This window comes from Lepidochelys kempii, chromosome 6 (assembly GCF_965140285.1).
Source record: "Lepidochelys kempii isolate rLepKem1 chromosome 6, rLepKem1.hap1, whole genome shotgun sequence".
Taxonomy (NCBI): Eukaryota; Metazoa; Chordata; order Testudines; family Cheloniidae; genus Lepidochelys; species Lepidochelys kempii.
In genome coordinates this window covers 39,624,388-39,649,162 of record NC_136385.1, presented here as the reverse complement: position 1 = coordinate 39,649,162, position 24,775 = coordinate 39,624,388, and the positions used below count along the sequence as shown (strand labels likewise).

The 24,775-nt window shown below is 39.4% G+C and overlaps 1 protein-coding gene across 15 annotated transcripts in view; it reads left to right on the top strand.

The window, feature by feature from the left end:
* The window catches only part of PPFIBP2 (PPFIB scaffold protein 2), a 217,182-nt gene that overhangs the window by 166,856 nt on the left and 25,551 nt on the right, over positions 1–24,775 (top strand). For 7 of the 15 annotated variants that reach the window (XM_073347678.2, XM_073347667.2, XM_073347668.2 and 4 more), the window contains 9 exons: positions 231–413; positions 7,988–8,080; positions 12,361–12,469; positions 14,552–14,584; positions 16,522–16,583; positions 19,588–19,663; positions 24,033–24,139; positions 24,362–24,426; positions 24,643–24,711. In XM_073347678.2, the coding sequence (XP_073203779.2) occupies positions 231–413; positions 7,988–8,080; positions 12,361–12,469; positions 14,552–14,584; positions 16,522–16,583; positions 19,588–19,663; positions 24,033–24,139; positions 24,362–24,426; positions 24,643–24,711 (797 nt within the window). The remainder of the gene's footprint in view (positions 1–230; positions 414–7,987; positions 8,081–12,360; positions 12,470–14,551; positions 14,585–16,521; positions 16,584–19,587; positions 19,664–24,032; positions 24,140–24,361; positions 24,427–24,642; positions 24,712–24,775) is intronic. The other 8 variants (XM_073347672.2, XM_073347670.2, XM_073347677.2 and 5 more) reach the window with 6 other exon arrangements.

The following is a 24,775-nucleotide window of genomic DNA, read 5'->3' as shown; positions in this document are numbered from 1 at the left end:
CCCCTTGATATATGAGCACTAACTTAAATGGAGCTACTCTAGATTTACACCCATTTGTACCTATCTCACATAGGGGAAAATCAGGCTTGTTTCTTTATAGTTGGTCTCTTCCCAGCTTCATGTATTCCGTAGTCTTGTGACTGTGAAATAATCTTCTATGCTTCCTGCCCTTACTTCTTCCTTAATCCCCCTCATTTTCTTTCTCACCTGTCTCTCTTTCCTTCTTGCAGTCAGTAGTGAACCTGATCAGTGAGCTACAGGAACAGATGTGTAGACTACAGCTGGAAATTAATAGTAAAATCCAGGAAAGAAAGTCTCAAGATAGGAAATCTGAACTGACAGCTAACGGTCCTCAGGCCAGCACGAGATCAGTGGTAGAGAGCCTCACCCAGAAGAATTGCTCCCTGTGTGATGTATGAGAAGTACACTTTAGCATAATTTTGTGCATTGTCCCTTTCTCACAAAAACTGAATTCCACTAACCAGAATTACGTTGTGAACAATAGGCATTAATCTGTGTGACTTTTTTTTAGACAGTGTGCTGTGTTAATAATAAACCTAGTGCCAAATTGTGCTCTTATTGATGTCTGCTTTACCAATGCACAGATCTCAATGAGAGCAAAATATGGCCCTCTTATTTTTTTATAAAGTTTGTATTTTGCTTCTAACTCTCAAAAGCATTTCGTCATAGCCGTTCTATTTTAGAATGCCAAGAATAGAACTGTGTTTGTTTGTATTGCAGCATATTTTCTGAGGCGATCTGCCGCCGTGTATGTCAGCAGAACCGTGCCGTGACACACTGAACACAGCGAGCCACTTGAGAAGTGCTTAGCACACTCGCAGAAATAATTTGCTTTTCTTTTCATTCTGTTCATCGTATGTGTTCTGATGGAATTAAATTAATTAAAAGACGCAGTGAACGACTTCAGTTTGTCCTTTTAAAAAATCAAAAATCTTTTTTTAATTCTCTGAAACAATCACTTAGGATAAAATATTTTTTATGTTTACAGTATAAACCTTCACTTTATTTGATCAAAACCACTTTACGTGTCAGGGTAAAAGGTACTTTGCTTAAGCTGCTTAAATATGAATGGAGGTGGAGGGACAATGGCATGCTTGAAAGCCTATTAAGATTACTTTTTAGTTCCAGGTTGCTGCATTTGCAGTGTCTCCTTAATTATTTGTGGGATCATTTCTGGAAAGCCGAACTGTAATCTGCTCATGTTGACAGAGGGTTTTGCTATTTTGATTTTTTTGTTGGTTGGTTGGTTTTCAAAAAAATTTCTGTCATTTTTTTTATAGGATTTTTTTTTTTTATAAATATCCTCTGTTGATTTGGTACCTATTAAACATACGGCTGCTGTTTCTTGATTAATAATTCACTTTTGTCTGGCACTGGCTAGTGAGTCATTAGAGTACATATGAAATGCACATTGAAGAAAAAGGTTGAAATTTATATTAAGGTATGAACAGCATCATGAAAGGGGCTCCATGTTTAAAATGCACATTTGAAGAACTGTTGTTCTTGTTTTCCCTGAGACATAGGTAGGGTTCCTTAAGGTACACGAATATGTGAGATCCATGTGTTTGGATTAGGTTTAGGGTTTGTCACATTACAAATGTCAGTTCAAGGAAATAGTGCCCCCTCGATGCCAGTGCCAAGGTTCATCAGTAATGTTGGTCTCGGAGAATGAACATTAAGGTTATAATCATCTTAAAGGAGGAGAGGGATTCAAGAGGCAAGATATGGCCAGATAGATGGAGGTCATTAGGATCCTGTCTGGACAGCTTTGGGTAGGCCCAGTGACAAGGATAACCCCTGTACTTGGATGCCTGGTGAAGGTAAATTGGGCACCAACGTAAAAGGCAACAAAAGTTGCATTTCAATATGATAAATTACAAAACATTACTATTCATTAAAATCAGAGCTTGAAAAATGTACCTACTGTGGACTAAGCCCACTAGTAAAATATACTGGTGATTTTCTTCATACATATTCCAGAACCACACCTTCTGTAATTTAAAGTAATAAGATGGTTATGTGGTGTTTGTTGTGTGCTATTGGAAAATATGGTCAATTTTCTTTTATTTATATTTTTAAATGAGATTTATTTTCTCTCTTGGTTTTAACCTTCCTCATCTTTCTTTCCTTTTCTTTTGTAGATCATAGTGTATATTTCCTTCATTGTCTTCCGTAGCTGTTTCCTCTTTCTGCTTCCACTCCCGTATAACTCTTCCCCTATGTTGTGTTCTCTACCTCCTCTTCTGTAATTTCTGTCTCCTCATGCACTTCTGCCTCCCAGATCTCTTATCCCAAAATACCATGCTCCTCTTCCCCCTTAATCTTTCAGAATCTCGCCACTCACACAAAGGACTTGGGAATTTTACCAGACTCCTAACAGCCAAGTGACTAAACATACCAAACAGGGGCAGTGCCCAGGTGAAATGTCCCTCCTTCCCAACCCTCCATCCCTCTTAAACTGCTGGGAAATGGGAAGGTGCTGAGATTCCTATCTTGATGCTCTTCTGATATCCTCCTCAAGGTGTCATCTTTTATATCAGCCTTCATAGAATCATAGAATATCAGGGTTGGAAGGGACCCCAGAAGGTCATCTAGTCCAACCCCCTGCTCGAAGCAGGACCAATTCCCAGTTAAATCATCCCAGCCGGGGCTTTGTCAAGCCTGACCTTAAAAACCTCTAAGGAAGGAGATTCTACCACCTCCCTAGGTAACGCATTCCAGTGTTTCACCACCCTCTTAGTGAAAAAGTTTTTCCTAATATCCAATCTAAACCTCCCCCACTGCAACTTGAGACCATTACTCCTCGTTCTGTCATCTGCTACCATTGAGAACAGTCTAGAGCCATCCTCTTTGGAACCCCCTTTCAGGTAGTTGAAAACAGCTATCAAATCCCCCCTCATTCTTCTCTTCTGCAGGCTAAACAATCCCAGCTCCCTCAGCCTCTCCTCATAAGTCATGTGTTCCAGTCCCCTAATCATTTTTGTTGCCCTTCGCTGGACTCTCTCCAATTTATCCACATCCTTCTTGTAGTGTGGGGCCCAAAACTGGACACAGTACTCCAGATGAGGCCTCACCAATGTCGAATAGAGGGGAACGATCACGTCCCTCGATCTGCTCGCTATGCCCCTACTTATACATCCCAAAATGCCATTGGCCTTCTTGGCAACAAGGGCACACTGCTGACTCATATCCAGCTTCTCGTCCACTGTCACCCCTAGGTCCTTTTCCGCAGAACTGCTGCCTAGCCATTCGGTCCCTAGTCTGTAGCTGTGCATTGGGTTCTTCCGTCCTAAGTGCAGGACCCTGCACTTATCCTTATTGAACCTCATCAGATTTCTTTTGGCCCAATCCTCCAATTTGTCTAGGTCCTTCTGTATCCTATCCCTCCCCTCCAGCGTATCTGCCACTCCTCCCAGTTTAGTATCATCCGCAAATTTGCTGAGAGTGCAATCCACACCATCCTCCAGATCATTTATGAAGTTATTGAACAAAACCGGCCCCAGGACCGACCCTTGGGGCACTCCACTTGATACCGGCTGCCAACTAGACATGGAGCCATTGATCACTACCCATTGAGCCCGACAATCTAGCCAGCTTTCTACCCACCTTATAGTGCATCCATCCAGCCCATACTTCCTGAACTTGCTGACAAGAATACTGTGGGAGACCGTGTCAAAAGCTTTGCTAAAGTCAAGAAACAATACATCCACTGCTTTCCCTTCATCCACAGAACCAGTAATCTCATCATAAAAGGCGATTAGATTAGTCAGGCATGACCTTCCCTTAGTGAATCCATGCTGGCTGTTCCTGATCACTTTCCTCTTCAGCTAGTACTTGTCCAATAAATTTGAAGCAGAGCCTCCCCTCCCCAACCAAATCACCCTGGCTGTTAGACGGGAGACGGAGTATTCTCTGTGTTCCCTCTATATGTCTTATCTAGATATTTGAGGGACTTTATAAGGGCCCCATAATGTAGTATCTGAGCCCCTTACAATCTTTAACAAATGTAATGTATTTATCTTCACAATGCCCCTTTGAGGCAGGGAAGAAAAGGAAAACTCTGAGCAGCAGCAGAGAAGATTGAAGTGTCCATCTACTGATGAATTAAACAGACACGACTCGTCTGCCTGGGGGTTTAAAACCAGTTGAAGTTGAGTTAATCTGGTTCTATAATGCTAGTGTACACATGACGCAATGCATCACAGTGCATTAACTCCACACGTACAGCAAAACTCTGGAGTCCTCTAGCAAAGTGGACTAAGTTTGCTACGAATTGATTTAGTTAGATCTTTTGTTCATATGCATGCACTGCTCCAACAGCTATCCCTCAGGGCTTTGAAGTCGACCACTACTGGCCTGTCTATGTACCTATGTGCACCTTCTGCCCTGGTATCAAGTTCCCAGGACAGACCCTCCCCCATTTAAAACCAGCCGTGAGACCAGCTTTTGCCCATTTGCTCCTGGGCTCGAGTAGATCAGTATTCTTGCAGTACTATAGCAATTCCACTCCACAGTCCCCACAACTTGCCTTGTGCTACTGCTTGGAGCCATGTTGAGACTCTGCATCTCATTGCCATCTGGGAGAAGAGTCAGTGCTGGAAGCTCTTGTGGTCAGACATCAGGATAAAGAACTGTCTGTGGGAATTCTGAAGCAGATGTCCATGAAGTGTCGTGATCAGGACACCAAGCAGTGCTGGAGAAAGAGTACACAGCTCAGGAGGGCCCACCTTAAAATGAGGGATGCAAGGAAGACATCCACCAGGAGACATGTGAGCTGTCCATTTTACAAAGAACTGGACAGACCAGCAAAAACTTTTGGATCTTGCTTATCATCTCTGAGGTTCCCCCGAGATTGGGAAGAATCTCAAGGAGGAAAAGTCAGTAATTCATATTTTAAAAATGCTATCATGGCCTGTCTGGAAAAAAAACAATAGCCCATTCTTTGTTTTTTTTCCATTCTCCTGCAGCCAGACCTGTCAATGGCAGAGTGCCTGGCCAACCTGAGGGGGCATAAAAGGAAGACTTGAGACAAGATGTTTGTGCAGCTCATAGGAGAGTCCCACAGAAAAATTCAAGATGGGTGAGAGGTGGAGGCAGTATCCTAGGAGCCAAAAGGAGGAAAAAATGGAGCTGTCAAACAAGACATTGGCAGCGGCCAAGGACAACATCACAGTCACCAGGGAAAGCATTACCATAACCAGGGAAAGCGTGGAAAAGGACAGGGAGATGTAGAGGCAGTTCAGAGAGACTCTATTAAGCCAAAATAAGCTGCTTTGCTGTATGGTGGTGCTAGGACGCAGGCGCTGCAGCCCAGAGAGGTGGGACCCAGCCACGTTCTTCAGCCCCTGGACAATACAAGTTACTGGGGCCACCTGCAACTCCACCTCGCTCCACCCCCCCTGGAGCAGTGTTCCCTTTGCAGGGGTCAACCTCTGGGCACAGAAGAAAACTGCACCTGAGAGCCCAGCTCTTTTGAGTCCTCCAGTGCCCCGATAACTTTGAGCCACGGCACTCAATCCCAGAAATCCCACGAACAAAAGAGACACAAGCAAGGCATATACTCGCCCGTAACTTTTTAAGCACCTCCACCCCGCCAGCTGTTCTGCACTGCACTGCACTTTCAGTGTTGGCTGCTCTGTTGTTTTGTTTAATATATTTTCGATTTAAAAGCTGTTGTAGTATTGCATGTGTAAAAACTTAACTTTTGATTTGTTACATGACTCTTTCTTGTTTCATAATCAAAACCATTTAAAATTCATATATTATGACTCATCACTGCAAGAAAGTTAGAAATCCCTTTAAACAATGGTAAAATAATTTATGGAGTTTCACAAAAGTACTTGAACAAGGCCCCACTTACACCACCCAGTGAACCTGAATCCCACTTCCAGGGGCTAATGGCTGGTTGTATAGCCACACGTTTGCAGGGATGAGACTCAAAATAAGAACAGTGGGCATCCCAAACAATATGTCTCTGGGTCTTTCCATTTTCTGTGGGATACTTGGCTGGCTGCTGAAACCGCTGAGCAAGATCTGGAACTCATCTTCCCACCCACGGTTAAGGCGTTCCCCTTTATCCTCACAAATATTGGATAGAACACAACATATTAATATAATGCTCAGCACACTTTTTTCTGCTGCTTCCAATGTATTCCACAAACAGCACCATCTCCCTTTCAGGTGGCCACATGCACACTTGATTACCATTCTGCAACTGCTGAGTGTGTAGTTAAAAAGCTCTTTCATTCTGTCCTGATCTGTGATCTGGTCTGTGAATGGCTTCATTAACCAAGGAAGCAGGACTTAAGACAGGTCTCCCAGAATAACCAGAGAAACATATACACTGTTAATGTCCATAGTGTTCCTGGGGCCACACTGTCCTCCTTCCATTACTTTGAAAAGGCCTGAGTTCTGATCATGTACACTTCCAGTCTACCCTATATTTATGTCTGTAATCCTACCATGGTGGTCAGCCAGCCCTTAGAACACCATGGAGAGCTATCCCTTCTTATTCATAAGTTCTGTGCCGTAGTGGGGGAATGAGGGGCTGGGAGGGGACAAATGATAGGAGATGGGTTTATAAGTTGTCCTAGATAGTCTGATGGCTTTGCATGTATGAGGTTCCCAATAGTCTCCTGAGCATTACCCAGCTTTATAACTGGATGCAATAGTACCTTTTCCATGGCGTGACACTCCTACATGAGAATATCCCAAGCAGTTGATCTCCCCAAGTTGAATTGTTTTGCCACCAACCAGCAGCATTCTGGAGTGGCCAGCTTCCTGATGCATAATTGTGACCTGCTTTTCTAGGGACACTGGGTACAGCATGTTGGTATGCTGTCGATGAAGCTCGAAGGTCAGTTCAGCAATTGTCTAAAAAAAAATGTAGCCCTTCCCACCCTGAAATTTTCTCACTACTGCTGGTCAAAGAACGATTCATTCCTACCAAGCCCACGCTGGTTTTCCGAGGCCAGAAATGCTCTGCTCAACATGGTGGCAGCTGTGAGTACGCACAGACTGCTTGATGTGTATTTCAGCGCTCAAAGCCAAACAGATTCGGTTCTGGAGATCACAGGTCGCACCGCTGAGTGTAGGATGTGGCAGCAGCAACAGCTCCTCCAGCAGCAGGAGGAAATTCAGCAACAGTGGAAACATGACACAGGTGAGGAAGAAGAGGAGGACACTGAGCAGCTAGTTCTAGAGGACCAGTTCCTGGAGGAGTTTCAAACTGTGTGAACACTATTGGTGCAGCTTGTGTACGGCGTGTTATCACCCATGCAGCAAAAAGCTGTGCATTAAGACTCCCCGTGTAGATATATCCTAATAAAGCTGTCGAGAATCTTTTTGTTGTTGTAAATGCATCTCTTGGCTGTATCAATTAACATGGAACCTTCTATTTACTGACGGGTCTCTCTATCATCAGCTCCTCAGGTAGGGACGTAGTCTTATTTGTCTGTAAAGTGTTTGTGTATGGTGCCTGTCTGCTGAATATTGCCTCATCTGTTGGTATTTTAGGTATCTTAAATACCTACCAGCAGGGGACTTTCTCCCTTCTGTGAACTTTAGGAGACTCTTGGGCAGCATTTCAGTCTTCTAGATTTTTTTTAAAGAGCCTCTGAACGCAACCCTTGGTACAATATAACATGGATATAAGTGAACCTGACTACTTTCATTGCTATGCACCTGAACACATCAGAGTCCGCCATCTTTCCTACACAACCAAGCAAAATTGGTCATAACTTTGGCTAGAGAGTTTCAGAAAGGATTCCACTTAATAATATAGCAAATCAAAGTAGTTTTCACTTATTTAACTTAGGGTGCACAAATAACAAGGAACAGTTTGTTTTACATGGATGGTTCCACATTCCCTGGAGTGTGTCATGGATGAGCCTTAATTTGTGTCCTTAGAAAACAAATACTTGGTTGAGCTCTTTCTTTAGCTGTTCTTTATCTTTTTCTTTTGCAGGGTTTGCTTCAGGAACTCAAACATCTCAAAATTAAAGTAGAAGAGCTGGAAAATGAACGAACCCAATATGAATGGAAATTAAAAGCAACCAAAGTAAGCATTAAATTTAGCACTTATGAAGGACAGACTTTTTCCAACCTGGAAGTGGATACTCCCTATTTTTCCCTCAATATTTACTTTTTTTTTAACATTTAATATATTTCACTGATGACTATAAAATAAGATTTTGTTTGAACAATCTGTTGAATGCAGATTTTGCCTTTAAAGTTTTGCTATCCTTTTACTTAGGATTTTTACTCGTCCTGCCACCCCATTCTCCTCTCTTTTTCTTTTCCCAAAAACTAATATATTGGCTAACAAAGGAATTTTAGCAAGCCTTCCTTTCAGGCTTTCTATTTTACTCTTTCTATATCAGTTACTAGCTTCTGGAGTAAGTTCTCTAGCTTGAAAGTCACCGTTTCACAGATGCAGACAGAGACAGCAGTGGAAGGAAAAATGTAGAGCTGCTTTGGTGTACCACATGAGTAAATTTCATAGAGTGTAAGAACAGAACAGATCATTAGATCAACTTGGATTTTACCCAGTTATTCAAAATTGAGCCCAATAACTTGTGTTCATCTAAAGCATGGACTCCTGAAAGGCATCCAGTCTTGATTTGAAGACATCAAGAGGTGGAGAATTCATGGCTTCCCTTTGAAGTTTGTTCCAATGGTTAATTACCCTCCTTGTTAAACATTTTTGCCTTACTTCTAGTTTGAATTTGTCAGGCTTCAGCTTCCAGCCATTGGTTCTTGTTATGACTTTCCCCACTAGATTAAAAAACCTTTTAATACAATTAATAATAACAACAAGGGGGAAGGAATGCAAGCCAAAATAGGGAAAGAACAAGTAAAAGACTATTTAGATAAGTTAGATTATTCCGTTGGCAGGACCTGATGAAATTCCCCTAAGGGTACTTAATGAAGTAGCTGAAGCAATCTTGAAATTATTAGTGATTATTTTCAAGAATTCATGGAGAATGGGTAAGGTCCCAGAGATCTGGAGAACGGCAAACATAGTACCTGTCTTTAAGAATGGGAAATAAGAGGATCCAGGCAGTTAGACTAGTCAGCCTAACTTTAATAGCTGGAAAGATACTGGAACATTAAACGATCAGTTGGTAAACATCTAGAGGATAATAGGTTACTAAGTAGTAGCCAACTTGAATTTGTCAAGATCAAATCATGCCAGACCAACCTAATTTCCTTCTTTGCCAGGGTTACTGGCCCAATGGATGGTGTGGGGGAACAATAAATGTGATATATTTTGATTGTTAGTAAAGCTTTTGACACAGTCCCACATGACATTCTCATAAGCAAACTAGGAAATTGTGGTCTAAATAAAATTACTATAAGGTGGGTGCAAAACTGGTTGAAAGACAGTGCTCAAAGTGTAGTTATCACTGGTTTGCTGTCAAACTGGAAGGAGGTATTTATGGGGGTCCTCCAGGGGTCTGTTCTGAATCCAGTATTATTCAACATTTTCATTATTGATTTGAATAATGGAGTGAAGAGTTTGATTATAAAATCTAGGAGGGGTTGCAAACAGTTTGGAGGACAGGATTAGAATTCAAAATGACCTTGACAAATTGGAGAATTTGTCTGAAATCAACAAGATGAAATTCAGTAAAGATAAGTGCAAAGTAGTACGCTTAGGAAGGAAAAATCAAATACACAACTACAAAATGGGGAATAACTGTCTAGGCAGTAATACTGCTAAAAGGATCTGGGGGTTATAGTGGATCGCAGATTGAATGTGAACGAACAACGTGATGCAGTTACAAAAAAGGCTAATATAATTCTGTGACAGACTATACCCTTATGTTCACCACTTTTACAAAACTATGATAAATCTTGTACAAAGTATATCTTGCAAGGTATCATTTGAAAAATCATAATTCGCTGATCATGATTGTCCTGAGAAAATGTGTGGCAAAATTGAACATTATAAGAGTCTACTGTATGATGTTACTAATGCATATTTATCTGGGGAAGCTAGCCAAACCAGTTCCTCAGAGACAAAAGGCAAATGCATGCCTCAGGTATTAACAAAATCAGTTGGACAGTCACCTGGGTAAGCAGCCATTCTTTGGCAGGAAGAGGGGTGTGAACTCAAGAGGGGGACTAAAACTAAAAAACAGAGGGACAAACATCCCAAAGCTCCCCTTTTTCTTTCTCCCTGCCCACTTCATTTTCTGCGTGTGAGAAGACAAAAGTAAACAGCCGTTGGTCTCTGCGGAAGGAGCCCTGATATGAGGGTCAGGAAGCAAGAGTATGTGGAAGAATAATCCCTGCTGGTTTTGCGGGGGTTTGTTTACCTTCGTTTTCCCTCCCTGGTTGATGACTCTGTTTCCTGCATAAATGCAAATTAAGACAAGCACACATTCCTTTCTTTGTTTAGGACAGACCTGACTTCTGCCTGGGCAGGTCAGTGTGGTTTGGAACATGTGCTAGTAACATCATACAGGGGAATCTTAACAATGTTGACACACATATTTTAGCAGGACAATACTGATCAGAAAATTATGAGTTTTTAAATGATATCTTACAAGGCATACTTTCTACAAAAATTATTACAGTAGTGTGTATACAGGGGTGTATTCCATCACAATAATAAATCCATCTTCTGAAACAGTGACAATGAACTTTCTAGGTCTTTTGTAAATGTTTTGTCAAAACAATGTGTGGTCTATTATCTTCAGAGATGATGACTGTGAAAGGGAAAAGTGGAGGAGTGTGGAGGCAGAGGAAAGGGGGCGGAGAGAGAAATAGACTTCTGGAGAGATGTGAATGGGAGAAGATATGGGACTCGAAAGGAATATAAGTGCAGAGAAAGGAAGAGGAAAATTAACTGTGGTGATTATATGCAATTGAGTAAAAGAGGAAAGATGAGAGTTTTTAGGAGAAACCAAGATTGAAGAATGGGGTTGAGGAGACAAGTCCAAATCTGCTATTAGGAAGTCTGCACTTCTGTCTTCCTATTGCTCCAGCTACTGAAATAAAAATTTGAAATATCTCCCTGGCTGGGATATATAAAGCACATTAGTCACTAAGAACGCATGGTAATCATTCAGAGGTTTAGTAAGCTGAATTCCTATATTCCATGGGGATTTGATGGCAGAAATGGTGAGCCTTTGCTGCCACCCAGCTGCCTGCTCCTTCATGTCAAAATGTGTTTTCACCTACTAAACTAAATATCTCCCCTTCTTCCCTGTCACATCATGGGTTTTTCTTAACTATAATGTCTTGAGGACCTAGTAACACCTTACGTTCAAGATGCTAGATACTAAAGTGTTTTGTCTATTAGAAATGTCATAGATAGATCACAGTAAATTTTTACTAAGACAAATACTTTAAGTGCTTCTAAAGATGTACAAAAATCTGAAAAATGATGCCTCTTTCTCAGATAGCCAGCTGCTCTCAGACGGACTAACATGAGATAATAGTCTCCTTATGTTGCCAGTTGGGCAAGTCTGTATTTCTGTCCCTGCTGGATTTTTGTGAAGTTTTAGTGTGTGAGATTTTACCCAGTCATAAGGGCAGCCTTACACACATATGATGTGTGTAAATTAACTATTGTGTTTGATCCATATGAATGGTTGGTTTTCCGCCCATGCATTACTTCTGCCATAATTGCCATCTAAAATATCTGATGCAGGTAAGAGCAAGTTTTCCCAAATGTCTGACAGCGGTGGTCAAACTTAGTAGAAGTCAACCCAGGACACTTTTCTTGTATTTGATTATTTATCTTTTTTAATATGATGGATGCAGAAATATTGTATCACAATAGTAGAAGCTACACCTAATCCAAACATACAATTAACATAATAAAAGTGACCCATGACTATGCTGAAAAATGCAGGGTTCTCTTTCAAAATGTGGGTAAAGTTTGGGAAAATATTCTGTTCTCTTGGAGTAGCTGTTGCAAATGACTGAGAGTTCCCTTTTAGCACTATATTGCTGGCCCATGTAAAGCCTTGTACAAACTGTTAGGAAAACAACTACCCTTAATGCTTTCTGTCTATTCCCAGATTACTTACCAAGGAAACAGCCTGATTGAATTTGATCAGGCTGTACAGTTCTGAATCCTTAAAATCCCACCATCATATTTCGTGCTCTGCAGGGCTAATACCATTGAAAAACAGTGAGTACCTGTAAAAGAAATATCCTTCCTGCAGGATAGGTGGCATTGTTAAGGATCTAAGAGTTTCATAATATTAAAAGAAGGTATCAATCAGGGCCTGGAGTCAAGTGAAGTGACTTTTTGTCTGGGAATTGAGAATGAGTGGATATCCAATGATGGTGACATTCTGAATTTCTGTTCTGTTCTTTCAGGCTGAAATAGCCCAGCTTCAGGAGCAGTTAGCTCTCAAAGATGCAGAAATTGAACGTTTACAGAGTCAGCTCTCCAGGACCTTGGTACATAATGAAATTGCAGAAAGAGGTAAGAATGGATAGGGGAGAAATCAAAGCTGAAATGAAAACATTTGTCTTCCGTTCTGTGAAGCAGAAACTGCTCAGCATTTAAAGCAATGTAAGGAGACACAACAGTACTGCTTTCTACCGTTTTTGGGGGGATGGGGGAAAGAATGCTCTACTGACTGGCCAAGTAAGAAAATTTGGTATCCACAGAGCACTAAAACTTCTAATGCAGAGAACTTTGTTCTAAATTGAAAGACCATTTAATGTTCCTTATAGCCGTATATTTGTAAAATATTAATCTCAAAGTTCTATGAAAGGATATTTCTAGTTACCTTTTTAAAAAGTTACCAAACTGTTGTTTATCATTGTCACCATGCCTCTGTGTATCACAGCTGAGAATACCAGATTCAGGACAACCTCCTGAGAAATAGAGCAGACTCACCCCCAAACTGGTGGTTATTCTATTATTAGATATACCAAGACACAAACAAAAGTAAACTTCTGTCTCACCACACTGGTTAACATGCAGTCTCCTTAGGCATCCCACCCTTTGTTTCTCCACCCATACACTAGACTGTATAATGAGTGGTTATTTAAAACTAATTTAATCAAACAAAGGGTTCTTCTAATCCCAAGAGATCAGCCACATACTCAGGTCAATATATAACTCACATCTTACCCAATAATCACGATGTTGCCAATCCTTTAGTACCTATAATCTAAAGGTTTATTTAGAAGATTAAAGAAAAAGGAGAGAGTTAAAATGGTTAAGGAAATCAAATACATACAATCATTACAGAGTTCTTGTATCAGGTTTGAAGCAGTGATGTTACAGAATGCTGGCTTGTAAAGATTCTGGTGACTTCCATAAGATTGGAAGATCCTCAGTCCATTGATTAGAATGCTCCTTTTCATGTAAGACCATGGTCCAGAGATCAGAGCAGGAAAGAGGCAAAATAGAGATGCTTCCAGGGTAATCATATTTGATAGATTGTGACTTTTCCATTGATACCTTACATGACATACTTTGTACAAGATTTGTAGCAATTGTCTAACAGTGATAATATTAATGATATAAATGGTCATATTCAAATCATACAGCGTCATAATGACTTCCCAGTAATAGTCATGTGCAACCCCTGTGTATTCAAACATTCAAAATCATAACTTGTTAGGACTGTATCATCCCCTGGTTGGACTGAATCTCCATCAGATTCCTTCGTGTACCTCTGCACTGTCAATAGGGAACAATGCTACACAGAAGAACTGGTCCCCTTCCCTCACTCCCCTTCCATTTTCAGCCAACTTCACCAATGTTCCCATGAGTGTTGACCTCACCCAGCTTCCATCGGATACCAGGGTATAGAAGGAGATGATGCTATAGGCCCATGACTCTCTCCCTCAGCACTGCTCCCCCTCCCAAAGAGAACTGCTGTATCTTCTTTTCCAGAAGCGAAGGAGACAATCTAGACCTTTACTGTTGTATCTTCCATAAGGGGTGAATACCTATTCAGGCAGTGCTCTAACACTGTATTAGCCGTGTCTCGTGCTAGTCATCTGTAGAGCTTGTGCATGTTGAATGTTACAAGGTTTGTATATGACACTAGAAAATACAGTTTCCCTAACAGTGTTTTGAAACTTTAACAATTAATTGAAAAGGAATTTTTCCATTAGGAGCGTAATTTGAGATTTTCTACAAGATGTTCAAAAAAAATTTTAAAAATGAGTATTAACTGCCAGTAAGTCAAGAGTGCCACACCTTTCAGTTTTCCAACTATGGGTCCATTCCTGTTCCCACTGATGTCAATGGTTAAACTCTCTGTGATTCCAAGAGGAGCCAGGAGCAGGATCTAAATTTGTGAGTGCCCTAATGAAGCTACTGAATTGGTATATATTTGAATGGAATGATATGTAGTGATAGCAACATCTCCTCTAAAAATATTGCCAAATTTTCTGGTCAAACTTTTTGGTTTTCTTCTGAAGGACAGTAATGTCAAGATGTACCTATTATGCTTGAATGCATATTCTGACTAAGTTGCCATACGGTATCTAATCTGTGCTTTTTCTACAAACTTTATTTGACTTTCACCATTTACCATTGTAGCGGAACTATATAGGAGAAAGCTAAAAGAAAAACGTAAGCCTCGAGATTCACTTTTGGCATTTTCTTAATGTTCGTTTTCACACAAATTATAGCTAAAATGCACTTCTGCAGCAATAATTTAATGTCTGTTTACATTCAGTTGCTTTATCATAATGTACATGAGACAAATATTTCATTGTTTGCAGCAAGCAGACAGCTATTAGCCCTGCTTAAAGCTTGAGTCTGATTTATCACTTCAAACAAATATGAAATCTCATAGGTTGCTAAATCAAATAGCTGGACTTGAAAAGGACACTGTCAAGGTTAAAAGGCCTTAGTTTTGACCTTCATTTTTTTTATTTGCATGTAAACCCAATGTGATAGTAGTTTTGTGCATGTGTTTCTTTTCATTTTTCTCTTTGTGGTTTTGGGGAGATAGTTTTGTTTGAAAGCCGGCTTCTTCTTTTTACCATTGAGGTAAATAAGGGGGAAAACATTGTGGTAAGGAAATAGATTTTCATTCAGACTTGTTTGGGGTTATTACAAAGAGTGAGAATAAAGTTTATTTTAAAAGTGATCAAAATACCTTGACATGGTTCTTTTGAAAGTCGAATAGCGATGAATGAAAATTAGTTCCGGGTTGATTTTTTTAAAGCTTTTTCTAAAAAAGCGGCTTTCTTTTTAAACCTGTCTGATTGCTTGCTCACTGCTTGGTGGTTTTTGTATTTGTTTTGATTTAATTGTGTTAGTGCATCTCACATGTGGACTAAATGCTATTTTCTGCATGAGAAACATGTTTGCAATACCTTCATTTGAATGTTTGTTAATATATTACTCATAGCCAACCATTGCAAAATGTATGGAACTGGCAATAACTAACTGAAATTAATAATTAAAATATTTATAAACAATTTGAATGTGAAGCTTGAATGTTCAACCTTGAACTATTCGTTGTAAAAAGGTTTACTAATAATGCCTTTTGCAACGCTAATTTTTTCCCATTTCCTTATCCATTATATCACTGTCTTTGGGTACTGGTAGCACAGTTCTTTGTGAACCAAATACATCAATTTAAAAATGTCCAGGAGTGTGTTCCTTGCAGGGAAGCTACAACAGATAAAATACTTTTAGGCTCTGCTTGTTCATCTACATTTGGTTAGTACAAATGGGGATGTGGGATAGTTTGTGGAAGAAGTACATGGAGAACTGATGGCAGATTTGTGCCTATGATTAGTTAAGAAATCCTATTGTCAACTTCTGTAAATTTCCAGAACTACAGGTTTGTGAAGACACACAATTTTTGTCTATGCACTTTCATAAAGAACCTACAAATCTTGCACTGTAAAGATTGTGATATGTATGGTATAGCTCTGGATTCACTGTTGGCATTTTTGTCACAGATTTTATTCAATTATTCAAATTTAGAAAGTTTTTAATAGATCCTGGAGTCCACGGAAATCTTTTCCTTGTGCAGTGAAGACTACAAGAAGACATTCAGAATTACTGCAGAATGTCTGGCTTCCTTTTTTATTATTTGTTTTTGTTGTTGATCTTCAGGCTTCACATATATTCTTTAACCACATGTAAACTATAGATCATTCTCCCCACCTGGAAGGTAACTTCTTTTAAAATTATTTCCATAAATATGACACAGAGGAACCTCTCAAATCTCTAGAGAAACAGATGTCAAATCTTTACCACACAAATTTTTAGGAAAATAAAATGTTTAAAACTAAAACCATTATATAGTACTCATTATACGTAGCACCTTTAATATCACAGCAATTGGCAAGCCTGAACTATTTGTAGTTGAAGAGACTTCCAAAAAGTGTGATTGTCACAGTTTAACTTTACTTATACTATGTACTGGGCACTCAGATGGCCCAGTGATAGGCCCTGTATAAGAAACTAAGTAGAATAGAACAGAAATGACTAAATCTAGGTTAAATATAATAAACATTTTTCTCTTAACATTTTAAAAACTATTTTAGATCAAGAAGTTCAACGACTGAAGATAGGAATGGAATCGTTACTAGCTGCAAATGAAGAAAAGGTGAGGAAACGGTTAGGATTAACTTGCCCCTTTGCAGTAATAATGGAGGTCTATCTAGAAGGTATAATTTATTGCATCTCTGCAATGATCTAAAATGCTGCTTTTCATAAGGCCAGCATCACAGTGAGTTGCCTGGTGTCGCATGGGGTTATGGGACCTATGTGGCTAACCTTGAAAGTGTGATGCTGCCTTTCCCCACCACCCCCAGCTGCAGCATCTTTAAAATGCCTGGGATTGTCATCTGGGAGCTCTTTTGCCTCTGGAACAGAGATCTAGGGTTACAGGCATCCCTCCTTCTCTGCCTTCTAAGGTTCACTGACCTTTCAGAAACACTTTGTAGCCCTCCAGCCACCCTTACATAGCTTTCCATTACAGAATCTGAATCAGGAGTGCTTTGACACTGTCAGTTTAGATTCTGCAACAGAGAGTGAGTTGAGAGTGACCCTTGAGTGTGAAACTGAATTCATGGGGGGAGAGAGCCAGAAAAGTCCAGGAAAAGCCAAGAGAAACATTAGAAAAAATAATTCGACAACACCTTTAAATAGAACAATGTTCCTACCCTTGGATTCCGCTGCTATGTGCTAGTTCTTCTGAACTATATTTGAGTGGGAGGTTTTAAGGCACAATCCTGCAAGATGCTGAGCAGCTTCAAATCCCCTTTACTTATTGTTTAAGTTGTTTCTGACTCTTGCAAAAAAATAAATAAATAAAAATTAAAGTTTGGTGGGTTTTAATTGAGGTTTTTAAGAAAATTACAATTAGGACACCATAATAGAAAAAGGCAGGCCAGGGTGTGCATTAGTAAGTTGTTAGTACATGTCAATAGATGTGAGGTGTGGGTAAGTAGCCTCTTAATACACACCCTCATATGGAAGCAGGGAACATTGAAAGGGCAAATGATAATTCTAGAGAATTAAGCACCCCATAAATGAACATGACTCATAACAGGCTGTGCTGTTTAAATGGTCAAAAAGCCAAAATTTACATCCAGACAATAAAAGATGTGGCATTATCTTTTAGCAGAGCTGTTACCAGTCTGTGTAACATTTTGCATTCCAAGAGGAACATCAAATATCTTTGCTCACTATCTAGTCTCAGGGGCTGTATTCACAGGGACAGGAAGCCCATTCCATTAGCACATATGGAGTGTTTAAAAAGCTGAGTAGTGGCCAGTATAGGGGTACATGGCTGTTGTGTGTAAAGCAGCCATCTTGAATAATGTGGCTGCATGTGCCATTTAGGACAGCAAGTAAAGAAATCAGATGCTTAATTTTTTTTGAAAGTTGCTGGATACCTCTGTTTGGGTTTGAGATGTATGCACACTGTTTTGGAGAGGATATTCCAGTCTCTGCTTTTCATTATAGAGAGACCCTACTGTCTCCATAGTTATGGTAAAAGCTGGATTTCTATTATAAGCCCAGTTCTGTTTTTTGTAGACTTCCTAGGGCATGCAGCAGCAGCACCTTCTCTTCTCCTACTTGGCAAACTCCTACCTTCCATGTCTCCAATTTACTGTTTTGTTGTGGGTGGGGGAGAGAAATTAATGTTGCCATTCTGGACTGCTATGAGACCCTGTGCAAATTCCAGCAGAGAGCAATGAAGTCCATCCTTACATAGAGGCTGTTTTTCTTGTCAATAAACCTTGGTCTCTCGTTGAGGAGTGTACTAGTTGGTGGCATGTACATTTTTGTTCTCTGCTGCATTGAATCAGACCCCCTCGGTTGCCTTGCTCTCTTGCAACTGGTCTATGAAGGGGAATTAAGCCCTACTACTAGTGTTTGTGGAGATTTTCCTTTAACTCTTAGGATAGAGGCCTGTGCATTTCATGGTGGAAAGTCATTACTTTTATCCTAAGTTCTCTGTGGGGGGAGCAAGGGAGGGGCAGCTTAGATAGAAACTGCATAGTCTACATACCTGAACAGCTGAGAATCTTTACACTGTTTGTCAGATTAAATTCTTTGGGGAGGGAGGGAACATTATTAGAGCAAATCAGTCAGTGGTGTCTTTCATCATTCACTGTCCAAGCCCCAAATACATCTGATACCCAAAGGGATAGGCCAACTGGTCAGCTCTTCATTCCGCTGTGCTGTTTTTTCCTCTCCTCTGCTCTTCAACTCTAATGGCTGCAACTTCAGGAAGAAGAAAAGGGGATGTTGGGCCAGATACTCAGCCCCACTAAATTGGCTTTGTGCTATTATAGCAGAGCAAGTGGGACTAATAACGAAGGATAGATTTTTCAAAAGAACTTGGCACCCACAGTTGAAGCCAGATTGTCCAGTTAAGCTCAGTGCTCCCATTCAGATGTCTTATTGAAGTGGCCAGATTTTCAAAAGATTAAATTTAAGGGAGAGCTGTTGCGGTTTTTGAAAATCTGGCCTTAAGTGGGCAAACTGGGGATTTTCAGTAAGGGGAAATCCTCAGACAGAATATAGCTGTCATATCTGACTCTATACCATTTCCTCCTGGCCCACCGTGTGGGAGCATGCTGAATGTAGGAAGGGGATGTGGCCAGGTCACACTGTACTTCAGTGATCCCCATCAATCAAGCCAATGTAACTTAACACAGCTGTAGGGCTGCTCTAAGTTATGACTTTAGGGTTGTGGGGAGATGAGCTGGTGAAAAAGGTAAATCAAGTGCTGCTCCAGAACAGCGGAGGATTCAGTTCCATGACTCACGAAAATCAAACCAAATGTCTTTATCGTTATGCCTCTGTAAATAACTGATTTGTCATTGGTATCAAATTAATCTGGGTTTTTAAAATATACTAATTTATACATTTCAGCAAATTGTATGTACAATGCCAGCTTAAAAGTTGAGGAATAAATGTTCTATATAAGGCACATGAGATTCTGGACATGATTCCTATTAAGAATAGGCACAAATCCCCAGGCATCACAGTGAATGTATAGCTATTAATAATATGTATAATTTACTGTAGGTACAAATGTAATGGTATTAAATTTGGCACTTTGAATGTGAATTCCATTTAATGTTTTTTTGCAGGACCGTCGAATAGAGGAGTTAACAGTGTTGCTAAGCCAGTACAGAAGGGTGAAGGAGATAATGATAGCGGCTCATGGTAAAATAAGTGTTGTGGATAATGTTTGATGTGTGGTCTTCCTGAATACTGTATGTTCTGTAATGAATAATCCTTAATAAGGCATAAAAAGAGGGCCACACGATAAGGCATAAAAAAAGAATCTGTTTAAGGCAAATTATCATTTTCATCTGTAACATTCTAGACATTTAATTTTGGTTAACATGCTATACTACACATCATAAAACTAGGGTCAAAACTGATTAGGAGATTTAGCCACAACCACTCCCATTCATATAGACGTGTGGCTGATTCCCTTAGTTAGTTTTGAAAGTTGTAACCTAAAAGTTTGTTTTATGTCATTTAATAGCAGGTTGGAATGTAATTCTGAAATTCTGTGTTGCTCTAAATGGTGTCATTAGGATTCCTTAACACGAGAGCGCTTCTCAGTCAATCAGATTTATTGTTTGTTTTTAGACTAGCACTCAGGAATCCCAGTAAGAATTAGGACCCCGTTTCTTACAGGGTACAAAAACTCTGCCCAAATAAAGCTCAGAGTCTAAAGCAGGGGTAGGCAACCTGTGGCATGCGTGCCAAAGGCGGCACGCAGGCTGGTTTTCAGTGGCACTCACACTGCCCGGGTCCTGGCCACCGGTCCGGGGGGCTCTGCATTTTAATTTAATTTTAAATGAAGCTTCTTAAACATTTTAAAAACCTTATTTACTTTACATACAACAATAGTTTAGTTATATATTATAGACTTATAGAAAGAGACCTAAAAACGTTAAAATGTATGACTGGCACGCGAAACCTTAAATTAGAGTGACTAAATGAAGACTTGGCACACCACTTCTGAAAGGTTGCCGACCCCTGGTCTAAAGGCAAGATCAGCAGTGGTTATAACAGAAGTGAGAAGAAGAGGGTGCAAAAGCAATAAGCGCTTGTGTTAACGTAGGTTTGGAGTGTGCATGACTAGATGCTTTAATTCTTTTAATTATATTCTTCTTTTATTAATAATAAGACACAAATTTCAGCAGTGCAAAATGGCTCCAGGAGACCTTAACGGGATGATGATGATAAGTCAGACTATAGTTAATACTATTCAGATTTCTTCCATATCAGCTTAATTCCAAGTGCAGCAAAAATGATCAGTTGTCAAAGAGCAAGCTAGAATTATGGGAGCAATGTTTCTGAACCGGCCATTGTTTTCCTTGATGTAAGTAGTGTTTTTACAGTAGGTTCATTACAAAGAACTTCATTCTCAGATGCAACTGAACGGTGTTAAGAGAACCTTTTTTTTTTCTTTGCATATGATGATTTGTTAAATGAGTATAGTAAATTTTTCCAAACCAAATATTCACAGCTGACTACTTGGGCAAACGCTGATATGAGAAAAAAACTACAGCCTTATCAATCTATTGCAAAACACTACTTAATTAATTAGGAGGTGGTTGGGGATCATCCTTGTCCATTGCATCACTTATGTTGAGAATGGAATAGGTGTTTTAGGGTAGTCTCACTTTTAGACTATCTCTATTATCATAGCTCCACTGACATCAATGAAGCTATGATAATTAACAACAGTTGAGGACATGCCCATAGGAAGCCACACTTTGTGGCAACACCAAATAACCTTCCACTTCACATCACAAGGGCTCAGTCAACAACAGCAGGTTTGCTGGCTGTCTCCTGAACCTAACAAGGTAATAATGCACAGTAGTCCAAATAAACTGGGAAATAGTCTATCCTTGTGGCAGCAGCAAGGCTTAATGTAGCTGGCAATAGTTTTCCATAGGGGATTATGATCCAACCACCTCAGTCAGGTAAATGAGGGATAGTTGACATTTTAGTAAACAGATTTATCCACCATGAAATATTAGCCCATCTGATTAGGAAATATCATCCATCCTGTCTGCATTTAGAATAGCAGAGCCATGAAGGTAACACCAAGCCATAAGCAAAGCAATTTCTCTTTTAAAAAAAATGCACATTTTAAGGACCTAATCCAAAGCCCATTGAAATTAATGGGAATCTTCAGTTGACTTCCGTGAGCTGTGGGTCAGACCCTAAGTTGGTACCATTACCAACATTAGAAATTTTACTGAACACCAAGCTTTACGTTTTCCCTGCATTTAATGGCAGGGGTCCTGGAACAGGTTTTATAGTGGGGGTGCTGACAGCCATTGTACCAAACTGTAAACCCTGTATATAATGGAAACCATTTCAAGCAAGGGGATGTGGCAGCACCCCTAGTTCCAGAATCTATGGTGTTAGGTTGCATTTGGAAGGTCTCATATGATCCGTAATATGGTCGTGAATGAGTTTGCCTACAATATTATTCCTTTACTACTTATTAACACAACATTGTGAGATCTGAAGAGCAGGTCAACATAGCAGCCAGAGTAGTCTTCTTTTTCAGCAGACTTGAAAGACAAAAGAAAAGCTGAAAGCAATTTTCATGTTTTCTGACCTATCACGCATTTTTTTAGCTGAATAGGGTCTGCTGTTGTTAGGCAGTATTTTGTTTGACATAATTATAACACTTTCCAGAGACATAATGAAACTCTTATGAGTCCTTTTGCAGTGATTCAATTTTCTATAATTAAATACAAAACATTTGGAGAAAGTTTTTAAAATAATTAAGTATAGAATAATGTGAAAAATAAATTGACCAGATATCCTTGTTTTTTCCAGAATTCAGAATTGTGTCTCAAGTGAACACAAGTTTTCATAGCTCCTGTTTATTTTCAGAGAAGTCTGGTACATTATAATGTACTGCATTTGGTTGTTTGCTCCAGAGAAAACTTTATTATCTGAAGAAGTACCACCAAAGAACTGAAAAGATATTTCAGAGGAAGATCCTAAGACTGGAGCTGTCCTAGGGGTTTGTGTTGGTTTTTAGGGTTGGGTTGGGTTTTTTCCTAGAAAAATCTGGGCTGTTTATATGGGGAAGAGCTTCAAAGCATATTCAGAGACAGATCTTCTTGCAAAATACAAAGTAGCTCATATTAAGGCAAAAGAAAAAACATTACAAAGTTACACATAGCTGTGTAACTTCTATTTTATCCTCCAAGTCTGCCTCATGTCCACTAATAAATATAAATCCTTTTCTTTGAACAGCACTGTTGAAGACAGGTTTCTTTTGTATCTGTTAGTGATCATAGGCTGTATAGATCAGCTAGTAAAAGATAGTGAAATGAAAAAGCAACTGTTTTACAGTTCATATCAGCTGGGTTCAATTCACATCACTTAATATTATCCTCAGACTCGTATGCTTATGGCAGAGAAACCTAAAAATGTACTACGTCTTGCTGTAAATTACTGATTGTATGTCTGAGATTATATTGTTATCAACAATAACAATGCCTTTTGAGTACTTCACTTCTTTCCTAGAATTGCCCTGAGAGAACAGCTTTCATGGTGGAAATTTTAAAGTACTGCATGTTCTGTGTCAATATTATTCCATTTATCGATCTTTGTAAAGGCGCACACATGCACAAGATCTGTTCAGACACTCTTTGAACAAGTTCCAAGTCAAGACTTGGCTGTAATTTGATACTTTCTATATTTCTGCAGCAGTTATTGAAATTAGCTGTTATAACAGGATAAATCTCAAAGGAAACCTTGCTCTACTCAAAGGCCTAGAAGAGAACATAACTCAGAAAGAAAAGTGTCTCTTCTTCCACTTCAGCTTCTGTTTCAGATTTAAAGGCTGCTATGCTTCCAATTGCATACATCTACCCTGCAGACTTCTGTGTCAGAGTTAAAGGCTGCTTTGACATGTGACATGGATTTATTTCATTCTGAATTAGCTTAAGTGCTCGGTCACTAATGTTAAATGAATGCTGGGAAATATTTGTTAGTTCTGTGCAGCATCGTCAGATTAGGGTGGAGGGACTCTCCCAAGGGGACTCAGAGATCCAGCAACTGCTGTGGTTTAAAAAAAAAAAAGTACTCTGTAGATTGATGAGCTGGAAAATAGAGAATTTAATGAGATGTGTTCTGTTGAAATGTGAATAATTACTGATCATCATTACTAATCTTCTGTGTCAGGATAAAATGACACTGGATTGTGAGTACCAGAATTTCAGGGTACATTTCTGTATTTAAATAAGTGCCATCTTATAACTTCACTTTTGAATGAAGTATGAGAAACTGGATTGTGATAGAGAATGCTTATTCTAACACATGTGCCTTTTAGTAAGAGAAATGTAGCATGTACAGTGACAAAAACAAAATAATATTCAGTTTATTTTATTTACATATAGATATAGTGCTCCACTTTAAAATCTCACTTAAAAATACTGTATAGGATAGTTGCTTTTTAAGCAGAAGGAATATATAGGAACCCAACAAATGTTCATTTAGCCAGTTAGTCTATTTAAGCATTTCTATCCTTTCACTCTTCCAGGCTCTTCAGAGAAAATTCTGTCTGGTAGCAGTGAAGAGGAACTTGAGGCAAGTTTGAAGAAGTGGAATCTCATGAATAAGCACCAAGCAGAATTACTTAAACCCGAGGTATTTAACAAATATATTGTTTAGGAGTAAATTCTTCTTTTAACTCCACCATATCAGAGATGGTCTATATGATTGATCTCACTATGGTTCCAAGAGAATAACTCAGGGCAGAATTTGGCTCTAGATTAATGTATTTGTACATATGTGTTGTTTGGTGGGTTAGTTTTGAGATTCAAACACACATGGACTAGAATCACAAACTTGGACTCATATTTTTCACAGGTACCTCCAGGAGAATTGTCACCAACTATGGAGTCTTTACTGCCACAAAAAACTCTAGAAATCAGGTAACACACTAGTTTTGTAAATTGTCCTAGGTCTAAATAACATATTCAGATATTTACATTTATTCTTGCCTGTTCCTACAAAGCTAACAATATGCGGTCAGATGAGGACACACTGCTTGTTGTGTACGCGTATAGTGCTGACTTAGCAACGTCATTGATTAACAGGTGTACATAGCACATAACACTTACAACAAGCTATATTATTCTGATTAACAGTGGAAGCATTCCAGTTCCTTCAAATAACCTTATTTCTCCACATGAGGAATCCTTGGAAAGCAGAAGTAGGTAAGAACAATATTACTTGAGATACTTATCACCAAGATTAACTGAAATCTACAGAACACTTAGT